Genomic DNA, 13995 nt, shown 5'->3' on the forward strand with positions numbered 1-13995 from the left:
ACGGCTGATAGAAGAGAATGGAAGAGAAAAATTCGCTGTGCTGATCCCACCTACTGGGATAAGGTGAAGAAAAAAAAGAAGATAGTGACGGATGAGTGAGATATTATTCTTTGCTGTTTAAATATTTTGCTGACTACCGTCCACGTCTCCACAAAAAACATTTCCAGACTTCTACGCTTACTTTATACCGTAATTAATTGATGTTTAAAATTGTTGAGAATACAAATTTGAACAAATTCTAGGTGTTGATTGACATGCTACAAGCCCTCAGGGACGTGAACACATCCACACATATCTAAATTGCCTTTTTTGGCCACATCAATAGTTTCAACACTCGCATGCGGATTTTATTCATTTCGTTTATTTTTTGTCACAAATAAAATATACTATGCTTCAAGAGACATTTGTTTAATAATTTCCGAATGATTAGTCTCGTGTTGAACGTAACCAAAATAAACTTTGTGATTAATTAAAAAATAAAAGCCTTTTAACGAAAAAATAATTTTAATCAGAATATGTTTCTAGGACTTAAGAGCTTAAGCTAAGGAATGTCTGATTCGAGTAGGTTTGTAGGTACCAGTAAATCAATAATTAATTAACGAATTACCTTTGTTTTTGTTGATTGGCTATGTTTAAGGTTCCTTGTTTTAGGAGACACTAAAAAACTGACATGACGTAAATCATTATGTTTAGTATGTACTCCGAGTTTACATGTATACATAAATTCATGATCACGTCTATATTTGTATGAGTTCGACGCCAATCACTTAAGACAAAATATTTATTATGTTTGTTTTCGTATTTACGTATGACTATTGCTCCTATATTTATTACTTACATTGACATTAAAATACATATATCAGGAGGTCCACCGATAAAGCATTGATACCGATGTTAATGAACAACAATAACATAAAGTCATATTTAAATATGACAATTCAAGTTTAAAGTTATTTACTGACAAAACAATAGTTCGTACTATGATAGTAATGTAATAAAAAATAATATTAAGCTGTGTTACTAGTCAGAGGATAATTCGACGTTTGTTAGAGTTTTAACAGAATGATGTCATACATATTTTCGTTACACGTGCCCGGCATTGTGGTCACGTGTATCAGACACCAAAATTAAGTTCGGCTCGGAATGGTGTGACAATAAAACGTTTAAAAATTCTGTTTTTAGCGTATTGATTTTAATAATTCTCGAATTGGGGGCTGTGATTAATTTTACTATCAAGAATAAATAGGATGGTAAAAGTTTTATTTTTATTAGTTAGGATGGGCCAACGCCCTCGCGGCCTTCCTAGTTTGAGGCTAGGTCGGTGACGTGACAAGATGGCCGACAATCGCCATGATGTATTGTAATTAATACTCAGTAGTTAGCTATTGTATCCATATAGATGGTTTTGCAATAGAAAAAGGATGACATTCCGCTCCCATATTATTATAAAGACGGTATACGCGACCGTGCCGCCTTCATTTTAGGACGTCTCTACCCGATGATATGAAGGTGAATTAAAATGTCCCTTAGAAATAAGGTAACACTCTACAAAACTTGCATACGCCCCGTCATGACCTATGCAAGTGTAGTGTTCGCTCACGCGGCCCGCACTCACTAAAAATCATTCCAAATCATTCAATCCCGTTTTTGCAGGATAGCCGTCGGAGCCCCGTGGTTCGTCAGGAACGTCGACCTCCATGACGACCTGGACTTAGAGTACATCAGTAAGTATCTGCAGTCGGCGTCGATGCGCCACTTCGATAAAGCGGCACGACACGAGAACCCTCTCATCGTGGCCGCCGGTAACTACATTCCCGATCCTGCGGAAAGAATGGAAAGCAGTCGACGTCGCCTACGTCATCTCGGATCCCCCCGATCCACTAACGGTGCTTCTAGGTACTTCAAGCACCGGTCACCGTTCTCGTCGAACCCGTCGCTTGCGACGAAGGGCTCGACGAGTAAATTAACCCTCAGACACAGCCCACTGAGTTTCTCGCCGGATCTTCTCAGTGGGTCGCATTTCCGATCCGGTGGTAGATTCTGCGAAGCACGGCTCATGCTAGGGTTCGTGTTAGCAACGTCGTCAGGTTTGAGCCCCTTGAGCTCACCTACTAGTTAAGGTTACGCTGGAATAGTCTCTCAAGGCTACCAGCTTAGGTAGGGAAAAAAAAGCAATAGAAAAAGAAAGAATTGATGATCAACCTAGATATATTTATCGCACAATTTTTAAAGAAAGAAAAATATAGTTATTTGATTTTTTTTAAATATTTATTTAACTGCCTAATCCTGTTAAAATTATGTGTGTTTATTTACTTTCGAATTATATTATTGAATACTTCAACATATTCATATTTTTATACATATGTACTGTTTTCAATTTTAACTTTACTCCTAAAGAAAGAAATATGTATAATCAGTACAAAATATATTTTCATAAATTGCCGACAAACAACAGTGCGGCGGCACACTCTTTCAGAATCATTGTTCTATATTATATATAGACGACGTTCAATTGACTTACAAAATTACAAAGACTAGTTTAGTATCTATCGGTTATGTGAATCTAGTTTTTTTTATACAAATGTCTGTCTGCCTGTCACAAGCATTTTTCAAATTATGTCACCGCGATATAATTGAATGGATGTGATTTTTTAATTATTTAAGTTCATTGAGCTTGCTGCATGAAAATGCGACGTAATCGGTAAATCTCTTACAATTTTCACCATAAATACAGCTAATCTAAGAGAAAAAAAATGTTTATTGCCGACCATTCGCAGTCAATTAATTGATAATTAAGATTGCTTGCGTTCATTTCCGTCACAAATCTGACTGTTTTTTCTTTCGAAATTGGCTTTTACATATCAAAGAACAAGTAGATATCGATTTTTTGCGAATTTAAGTCGTTGTTTATGATGTCAATAAGGCAATGGATTCTGCTTTAATCCATTGAGATGTATATAGGCGTGGTTGCAATATGAAAGCGGTCGCGGGCCAACTAGTTTACTCGTGAATTAGTTGATATAACGACTCAACTGGCGTCAGTCGTCTGCACACAACACGCATGCGTAGTAGCGTTATTTGAAAAATAAATAAAAAAAATATATTCATCTTTAGCCTCTCGTATTGTGTAGTGGAGAGTTTTGATCGGTAAGTGTCTATATTTTATTTGTATTTCAAGAAAGCTATCTATGTTTAAAACACAATAATGGATAATGTGATCGTAACTTCAAGTTGTAATAAACAATTTTCGTGAAAGTGAAACGCCGGCGAATGATATTGTTGAATGAGTTTTTTTTTTAATTTAAATTACGCGGGTTTCTTATATTACAGAAAATATTCGATTATTTGTGGTAGACTTAGCGTCTTGACATGTTCTAATAATGCTGGTAGTTTTGAAAAGGATCATCGCAAAATAAGCAAAATAAATTATTAATACGTGTTAAGTGATGTTAATATGTATTAAAATAATAATTTCCGGATAAAGTTTCTTTACAAGGCAGTTGATATTTCGTGCATATTATTCCGGTCACCGTCCTCGTCGAATTAACCCACAGACGCAGCCCACTGAGTTTCTCGCCGGATCTTCTCAGTGGGTCGCGTTTCCGATCCGGTGGTAGATTTTGCGAAGTACTGCTCTTGCTGGGGTCAGTGTTAGCAACTCTCCGGTTTGAGCCCCGTGAGCTCACCTACAAACGTTAGGGTGAAACTGAAATAGCCTCTCAAGGCTATCAGCATAGGTGGAAAAAAAAGAGGTTTCCTTGTTTCTATGATTGCGCTCTGTTTGATGTGTAGGTTGAATTCCATCAAAATCGAAACGAAATCCCAATTTTCGTACACATTAAACACTAAACTGTGAAATCAGTTTATTTTTCGCGTCGAGCGGATAGTGTTCCTCTAAAGCCACGTCATTAACAAAATTTTTGGCACGCATCAAATCAAATTGCTTTTGGATCATCGAATGTGTAAAATATTTTGACAAAACTTCTGGGTTCTTTTTGGTTGAGCTTATTATCCGCTATCTGTGTAAAATATTTATTCATGGATCTTTTTTTTTATAGTGTAAATTTTTTTATTTACGCTCTAACACATACCGGTACGCATTCTATTTTAATATATTATTTCGAAGTAGCACGTGACACAGAATGGGTCAGTTAAACTCGGTACATTGCTTTAATACAAACAAACGTTACACAAACATCCCTCAGCCATGGTTTCATTGGCGGCCGCCTGAGCGTCGCCACAAAACCATACAAGGACACAGGGAAGCAGCCATTAGCGAAACTGGGTTGGTCTGACCTTAATTTGCGAGGGAGTTTTTGTTGTGTCGAACGACGACCGTGACCCGTATCATCGAAGCTAACATCCGGATTACATTTTATTGCTGACTGAACCTTTTTAATAAATTCGCATTACGAGTAGGTACTCTCTCAAAACCTAATTAAATTATTTCGTGTTAATTAAAAATATAAACGGAAGGAGGCATTGAAGGGGCGGTGAACTTTACGCGCGTTCGAAAACGAATTTATTTTTTCTCTTGTTGTTGTTGGGTCTTTTTTTTTTTTTATAAATCAGGAAGTACTGTTTCGCAGTTCAATACATCGTTAAGTACGCGCCGCGGCGCCGCTACTACTCATAATACAAACAGAATTTTTATGTTTTTCATTCAATATTGTTAAACAGAAATTTAATACGTGGGTGGTTTTGTTTACGGTATAACAAGAAAAAAAACTTGTATCAAAATTCAAGTTTGTATTTTCTATATCGTATTTTCTATAGGTCTGTTACTTTAGATATACAGTAAGAATGAATGAATTAAAATACGGTAGATTTTTTTTATTTTTATTTTTTACTATTCTAGATAGATGAGCATACTGTTCAACTGATGGTAAGCTGTCATCGTTGTTCATGGAGTAATGTACAGTCAAGCCGCTGGATGCTGAAAATTGTTTTTGACTTTGATTCTACAAACACGTCGTTATGATAATGAATTCTGTGAGTTCGTTCGTCTATCTGTCTAGATAAAATAAAAATAGTAGCTGTTATTCTAAAAGCCGAGCTCTCGGCCTATTTGATGTTGAGACGTTTCCGGAGCTCAAAGACGTCACAAGCTGAATGCCGACATTGACTTTGAGGCATGAGGTTCTAGTATATTGTAACTATATATCCGCTTTCCTATCAGACGCTACTAGTATTTCTTATCTTATAGGCAATGACGACTCCAATATGACGAGTCTGTGTGTCCGAGTATTAAATCTACAGAGTCTGGCCATAAACAATTCAATCTGGAATCACTCATTCTCGTATAATAAATAAGGGCAGTCACAGCTTAAAGAATTATATATTTGGTCCGTATACTATCAGAATCTATACTAGTACTATACTTTCCTTGTAATTAAAGCTTCGTGTTCACAGAACGACTTTACGATGATGAATAACAGTGTTATCATAAAATATATTTACAAAAATTATAATTTAAGTAATCACTGCTGGTAGGATCATTGACACCATATGACATCTACGGTCTCAGCAATAACTTAGCAACAAATGCGATGTCAGTTCGTTCATCTACGCAATAAATAAAAAAATAAAAATACAGTCTTCATTTTGTTTTCTTTTCTCATTTGCCCGCCGATGTTTTTATTCCTGTGATATTAAAATGAAATGGGACGATAAAGAGAAGCAAATTGCTATGATCGCATTACAAAAACTAGGTAATGAGCCAAACGCTTCATCCGTTCGGTATTATTAGTCGAATGCGAAGTGCCCCTCCCCTGATCTAAAATGCGTCCGATTTCTTTTAACAATTACTTTCTTACTCACTCTTTGACAAGCCATATATTATAAACGAATTTACTATATTTTACCACCCAATTTTGATACCTAAGACCTTCGAAAGTCATTAGTTAGAAGGTTCATTTTATGCTACATTTTGTAGACCGAAGACATTATAATAATGTTTAATTAAGTTAACTGTTTTAGCGGCTCACTACTTCCGCCATTGCAAGTATAATATAATTTTTATGTACCCCAATCAGACCTGGCGTACCCTCCGGGGTATGCGTACTGCAGGTTGGGAATCGCTATACTACTATAATATAAACTATGTATTATATGAATCACTGCTATAATAAATAAATGTTTCATGCAAGGATGGTTTTTTTTCTGTAACAATGCTTATGGAAAGACTAAGTAATTAAGGGCTACCTCACGCCATTCTTTTATTGTTCATAAACACGGACGTACGCATTTACTTTGAACTATTTTATTTGTCGCATTAAATAGTATGTCACTGCGGTTATTGTCATAGCAAATATATTACTATTACGTTTATAATTATTAATACATATACCGTATGTCTACGAATCCTCGGCCTACCATGGCTTGTCGTTTGAGAGCTCTGGTTTATGCGTTCCATACGCCTCCCTAATTTTTGGTGTCAAGAGAGTCGATACGTTTTCCAGAATACTACCATTGTAGTATCGTATAATTTGATTATTATTTCATTATTTACTGGTGTATTATAAATCTTTTAATTTTTTTATTGCTTAGTTGGATGGATGAGCTCACGACCCACCTGATGTTAAGGGGTTACCGGAGACGATAGACATCTACAAAGTAAATGCTGACACCTACCTTGAGACATGAATTCTAAAATCTCAGGTTTTTCGGTCAGGTTCGCTCGCATACTTCGAATTATTGAATGACTTTAAAACTTCTTTGTAATAATTGGCGGTTTTCATGAACATACTGTTAGATGTTAAACAGTGGTTAGTGTTTATGTATGGATTACGAGGTGGCGTAATTAGTTGCGTTGATAATGAGTCACCTTTAATGTGTTATACATGTTAGAAGGTCAAAGAAGTGTAGGTGCGCGTAATGTTCTCGTTTCGCGTGAAATGAAAGTTATTACGACAATTTATTGGTAATGTTAATTAGCTGTATCGGGTATATTAATTATAGGTAATTTAATATTGGTTCCACTACAATTGCAAGTTCATTAATATGTTTGTGCTTCCCCAGCCGGGCCCCTCATAAGCGCGTTACGCATCGACATTCGGCAGCGACTATTCAAAAACTACTAGGATAGGATTATTAGAGACAAAGCATCACTGAATGAATAAAAAAAAACGTGACATGTTTTAGTAATAATACTGGCCAGTAAAATAACACAAACAAATTATGTGGACCTATTATGAACAACTGATTTAATTTACAGTTAAATTCGTTATCAAAAACAATAGATTATTATAAATTATGCTTAGCGAAAAATGCAAATTATAGTTTTGCGGGTTTCATTTTTATTACACGATCCTTCGCCGCGGAAGTTAATCGTGAACATTTGTTAAGTACGTATTTCATTAGAAAAATTGGTACCCGCCTGCGGGATTCTAATACCGGTGCATCGCTCAACACGAATGCACCGGACGTCTCTTATGTTTTAGGCCTTAATTTTGCTTGGTTTTAACACAGTCCAAAAACTAGATAAATAGACGGAGAAGATATATAATTAATTTATCTTTCTCGATCTAGAATTCTCGCAGCCATCTGATGCGTCTATAGGTGTACGGACGATTAATAGATACATAGATATTAGTTGCGTTTCTACAAGTATTTAGATGTAGAATGTCTTTAGGCCACGACGATTTCAGTGTGAAACTTTTATCATGGTTTACGTAGCAACAGACAATGAGAAACTAAGAAAATTATATGAAACTAGCGACCCGCCCTCGCTTCTCTTCGGAAACATTAAAACACACATGAAAACAAAAAAATAAAAACTTTTTTTTTTTTAAAAGTAGCCTATGTTCATCACGGACAATGTCGGCTTCTAATGGAAAAAGAATTTTTCAAATCGGTCCAGTAGTTTCGGAGCCTATTCGAAACAAACAAACAAACAAATCTTTCCTCTTTATAATATTAGTATAGACTAGCGACCCGCCCTCGCTTCGCTTCGGAAACTGTAATTTATTATTGATTTCTTCACTATTTAATGGATGTTATGATACATATAAACATTCCTCTTCAATCACTTTATCTATTAAAAAAACCACATCAAAATCCGTTGCGTAGTTTTAAAGATTTAAGCATACATAGGGACAGACGTGGTTTTTAATAGGGACAGAGAAAGCGACTTTGTTTTATACTATGTAGTGATGCTAAGAGAACCGCTTTTAAAACTGAATAGTGCGTGTGCGTATTCAATAATGGATTCTAAATTTGTAATCCAGTGAACACTAAACAGCGTTGTTACTACGCGGTGGTTCGGCCCGCTCAACTTCAAGGTTAGGGGCCCGTAGTTTATTTTATGTTATTTCTAACTTCGGAAGTCGGAATTTAACGATTAACGCACGTTTTCGAATTTAGTGAGATTAGATCTTAACGTAACGAGGTGTGCAATGTGGTTCAACTGTTATATATCATATTACGTACAGGAGGCTGCAAAAGTGTATGGATGGCGCGGTAAAAAAACGTTTTAGACCAAAAATAACACCATCTGTGAGGTATATTAGTTATATGGTATCAACATTATGACCATATTCAGTGAGGTTAGGCTGGCTGCTAGTTCAGAATGAAATCGTATTAATGATTTTTTTACTGAATCGGTGAATATCAATTTCAAAGAAATATCCGTCCGAGGAATTGAATTACCTATTTAAAAGATATTTAATATAGCATGGTTAGGTATTTAGCCATTATTTAAAATGAAAATGTTATTAGTTAAAACCGCAAATAAGCTCACGCTGGCTCTTTATCTAGTATGTACATATGTAGTGAATATAACAAACAGCGCCAACTAGTTTAGTTTTGCTAGCTTGGATTCAAGTGTTCATAAAAGGGTAGAAAGTAAGGTAAGCTTTCCATAAAATTTTGCAGCTTTTTTTTATTTATTGTTTAGATGGGTAGACGACCTCACAGCCCACCTGGTGTTCAGTGGTTACTGGATCCCATAGACATCCACAACGTAAATGCGCCACCAACCTTGAGATACAAGTTCTAAGGTCTCAAGTATAGTTACTCAAGTATAGCAGCTGATTGTACTCACATGTATGAGACATTGGAACAAAATTGTTTGTATAGAGGGCATCCTAATGTCGTAAAGGATCGTAAAATATGCTTTATTATTCTTATTCTTATTTATTATTCTTGTTCTTGAAAATTCAAAACTCTGAGAATGTAAAAACTTAAAACAAATATGCGACTAGTAGTGAGATATTCGAATTTATCGTCAATATATTTATGGCCTATCCCAAAATTCGAAGCAAAATATTATTTTTTATTTGTATTTTTATTTCTACAATGATTTTAATTTAACAATATTTGCATATTTCTTCATTTATCCAATATTATATGGACATTAAAATGCTAGCAAACAAATGATAGAAGAATTACGAAGAGAAATCGAATGTTTTTATCAAACCACAGAGGCGCACATATCAGAAACGAAGTGGTCAATCCAGGATTATGTTAGTAATATCTGCGTTTTTTTTTTCAAGATCAAGATGGTCACAGTCGGTCCAGATCCAGCACAGGTAACCTGTCCATCGTGCCACGCGTCGGTCATGACCAAAATCACGACCAAAGCCAGCACGAAGACTCACATCATCGCACTGATCCTGTGTTTGTGCATGTGAGTAAATACATCACATAAATTTAATGCATCACATAAATGTAATGCATCACTGTCAATCAAATCTACAAGTGTATCAAATCTACAAGTGTTTTCATTTCAGAGAAACATGATTAATTGACATTGACTAAGTTCTCGGTCACACTCGTTCTGAGGCAAATTTATTTTTATTTTTGGAACGAAGTTCTTTATGGGACGATGCGGAGGGGTACCAGAACCGGGAAAAACGTCCGTAACGTAAGATTTTTGTTAGTAATGCACATAGTGTACGATTTAACTTTGTAATAACGTACAAAAAATAACATATTTTTTTATCATTCATTGACCACGATCTCAGAGTGTTCGTTTGCGCAATACACTAACTCTTATGCAAACAACCGTGAATGAAGTGTACCACAATAAGTTCGCACGTTACCGAATGGCCGTGAGTGGTTGCGAAACCTCCAGTTTTATTTTCTTTGTACCTCGATAAGAACTTAAAATTAATATTTTTATAATAAGGAACTTCGTTCTTATCCGGTGGCCCTACGACACCACACATCTTTATTATTATTTTTATAGTTTAGATGGGTAGACGAGCTTACAGCCCACCTGATATTAAGTTATTACTGGATTTCATAGACATCTACAACGTAAATGCGCCACCCACCTTGAGATATAAGTTCTGGGACTAAAGTCTGGAACGCTTGCAATCCCTGCATTCTAAAAAAGCAATATTGAGATTAATAATACATCAATGAAGGAATGCTTGTACGACATAATAATATGTATGGTATATGATGAAGTAAACTATTATTTACATTTCTATTTTAATTATGTAATATTCCTTCTGTTTTGTACCTGCTGTTTTGTTTTTGTGATTTAAAATCATTAGTTTTTAGCCTCATGACTGAAGTTCGAAGTGAATGCCTACTATGCGATAAATCTTCTCTTGTTTTGTTATTGTTATGTTTGTGAACGGCTAAAAAACAACGCAGAAAAGGCACTGAATGATTTATATGTATTTATTTCAATAATTATACATAATATACATATTTATTCTAATTTACAACCAAAAGCCCGTACTCTAGAACGAATAGTAGAGTAAAAAAACACAACTACATATCAAACACTTATTTTTGGATTAATGATTCAAATAAACATTCGAATTGGAAGACTTGAAAAAATCTTGTCGAGCAGTTGGCGCACTGCCTTGTTTTATTCTGGATACCAGAATTATATCATACATAACACATACACATAAATCATGTTCAATTTAAAACGCACTGATAATACATGAACCAGTATTTTTTTTTATGTGAATCTATTACCTTTCCAGCTATTGGGTATATTTTTGGCTAGCCACACAACATTATTGAGACATCTCATCTTTTAAATAAATTATGGTTCACGATGGACTCCATCTCTATAATCTCTGGTAACATCAGCGCTGAGCTCGGCTAAATATTTATTCATTTCTTTAAGAAGGAATAATATTTTCATTTCGTATTTTTTTTATTGCTTACTTGGATGGACGAGCTCACAACCCAACTGGTGTTAAGTGGTTACTGGAACCCATAGACACCTACGACGTAAAAGCGCAACTTACCTTGAGATATAAGTTCTAAGGTCTCAAGTATAGTTACAACGGCTGCCCCACCCTTCAAACCAAAACGCATTACTGCTTCACGGCAGAAATAGCCAGGGTGGTGGTACCTACCCGCGCGGACTCACAAGAGGTACTTACTACCATCAGTAATCGTATTCACTATTTCTTTAATTTTTATATCACGATCAGAATATATAATTTTCCTTGAATAGAATAAAATTAATTTGCTTAATAATGCATTGTTATCCAGTCCTATAAGTTTTAAATTTTTCTTTTCTCATGGCTATTATAGTTTAATCACGTATCCTAGTGAAGCTCTTTTTGATATAAAACTCATGTCTAAATAATAAGCCATTATCTATGATCAAAAATACTATTGTTCATTGAAGGCCGTTGTAGGTTTTTTTTAGTTTTTTTTTTTGAGTGAACGCATTGAAATTTAAACAATGTGGTTGATTGACAGACTTACGTTTAAAATTGAATTGTCTTTATGGCGGTTAAGCTTCTCTCATTAATTCGATTCGATTCCCTCTTTTTTGTATTTGACAACCGATACGTCCCATCTAATGGTTATATTGGTAATTGTTGATGATAAATTTTAATCAATCTATATATTAATACGTGAAGCAAAAACTTTGTATCCCTTTTTACGAAAATTGCGCGGACGAAGGAATATGAAATTTCCCACACTTATAGAAAATATAGAGAAGGAGTGCAGAATGCTAATATTTTATTTAAATTATGCATTAATAATACATTAAATCAATAAGAAAAACATTACACTACCATGTATTTGAAACACACACACACACACATATAATATAAATACTCTTTGTTTACTGTCAAATTATTGTTATTGCTTAGTCTGTGTGTTAAATTGAGAATAGGTTATTATAGTTTATCTTTAATATTATTTGTCTATAGTGTAGTCTAGGCGAAATTTGTGATTATAGAAGTAAAGTCTTTGACAAAAGAACCATAATAATGTTCAAAACTATAATTTCAATTAATTATAGTCGAGTTTCGACTACTGCGGGACCACTAGTTAAATTAATTTTATTTCATTTTTTTTTATTTCTTTTTTATTGCTTAGATGTGTGGACGAGCTCACATCCCACCTGATGTTAAGTGGTTACTGGAGCCCATAGACATCTACAACGTAAATGCGCCACCCATCTTGAGATATAAGTTCTAAGGTCTCAGTATAGTTACAACGGCTACCCCACCATTCGAACCGAAACGCATTACTGCTTCACGGCGGAAATAGGCGGGGTGGTGGTACCTACCCGTGCGGACTCCCGAGAGGTCCTACCACCAGTAATGAAATCTATATTAAATCTAAATGACTTTTGTTTCAGGTGTTTGCCTTGCGTATGTCTGCCATACTGCATGGACTCGTGCATGAATTCGGACCATTACTGTCCAAACTGCAACGCCTACATTGGAACCTATACAAGATGATTTCATAATTGTGAACGTATTGCGTATTCCTGTATGCCATTCGATGATTTGCACTTATATAGTTTCGTTTTTATATTTCATATTCACATGATCAATCTTAAGTTCGGCTTAATGTTGTATAGCTCTGTGGAGTATATTTTGCAGCTTCATCTTAAAGCATTGGCGGTGGTGAATGTGCTTTATCTCCTCATCATCCAAGTCGTCTAGTCAGGTGCTGAGTGTAGATGATTATTTTCAGAAAATCCTACAAGGTTATTTAACATCATGCATTTATCTATGATTTTTGATTTTTAAATCACTCGAGATATTTTAAATTCTTCCAGTATAAATCTTCCAAAATTTAAAGCCTTGTAATCAAATTTTTTCTCACTTTTACAATTTTTGATATATTATAACATATTTTTACAATCTTTCCTTAGATATTCACTAAGTAAACAAGAAGAAATTTATTGTATTTTATTAATTGTATTGTTATTTTTTTCGTTCAAATATAAAAGTAGTTAAGGTGAACTTTTTAAAATATGAAGATTTCTTGTTTCACGAATTCAACCACAATTCCTTATCAGATTCAATTTTAGAATTTAAGTTTTAAGTTTCTATTTTTGAATTTTATAAGAAAACAACGTATTTTTGTGGCATGCTATTTACAATTCTTAAGTGTAATGTAACTTTTCGATCATTCCTAAAGATGTTTTCAATCGTGACGAAGTTTCTGATCTGTCAAATTTTATGTGCGGAATTTGTTTAGAATCAGAAGAACGTTGTTTGATCGAAAATGGACCTTGTACAAGGTTCAGGATTGGCACCGAAGCTGAAATGTTGTTTTAGGTACAGAATTTCGCATGCACGTAAAATTTAACGGACAAAAATAAAATATTGAAAAAGTACACAATGCGACTTTTATTTATTCTGATTCAATTATGTAAATGATGTTGTTAACTAATTGTCTATACTAATATTATAAATAGGAAAGATTTGTTTGTTTGTATTGAATAGGCTCCGAAACTAGTGAACCGATTTAAAAAAAATCTTTCACTGTTTGCAGCTGCACTATCCCTCAGTGACATAGGCTATATATATTTTATTAGGGATCCTTGCTAAAACTCCAATAATGTAACGCAAGGCTTAAAAAAAATACCGAAAATATTCTTTACATCGCGTGCGCTACGACAACTGTTGACGATAGAATAAAGTAATCTATACTAATAATATAAAGAGGAAAGATTTCTTTGCTTGTTATTTAACAAACACTGTAAGAAAACTGCCGCGATGTCTAATAATGAGTTTTAGACAAAAAAAAAATATGAACGTAGCTTAG

At 34.6% G+C, this 13995-nt stretch overlaps 1 protein-coding gene across 1 annotated transcript; it reads left to right on the forward strand.

The window, feature by feature from the left end:
- Positions 1-2761: 2761 nt before the first annotated feature.
- Positions 2762-13564, forward strand: LOC101740545 (lipopolysaccharide-induced tumor necrosis factor-alpha factor homolog). Its single transcript, XM_004927886.5, has 3 exons — positions 2762-3147; positions 9495-9628; positions 12575-13564. The coding sequence occupies exons 2-3, from the start codon at positions 9501-9503 to the stop codon at positions 12675-12677; spliced, it is 231 nt and encodes a 76-aa protein (XP_004927943.1). The 5' UTR covers positions 2762-3147; positions 9495-9500; the 3' UTR covers positions 12678-13564.
- Positions 13565-13995: the final 431 nt, after the last annotated feature.

Source organism: Bombyx mori, chromosome 13, assembly GCF_030269925.1.
Source record: "Bombyx mori chromosome 13, ASM3026992v2".
Classification (NCBI taxonomy): domain Eukaryota; kingdom Metazoa; phylum Arthropoda; class Insecta; order Lepidoptera; family Bombycidae; genus Bombyx; species Bombyx mori.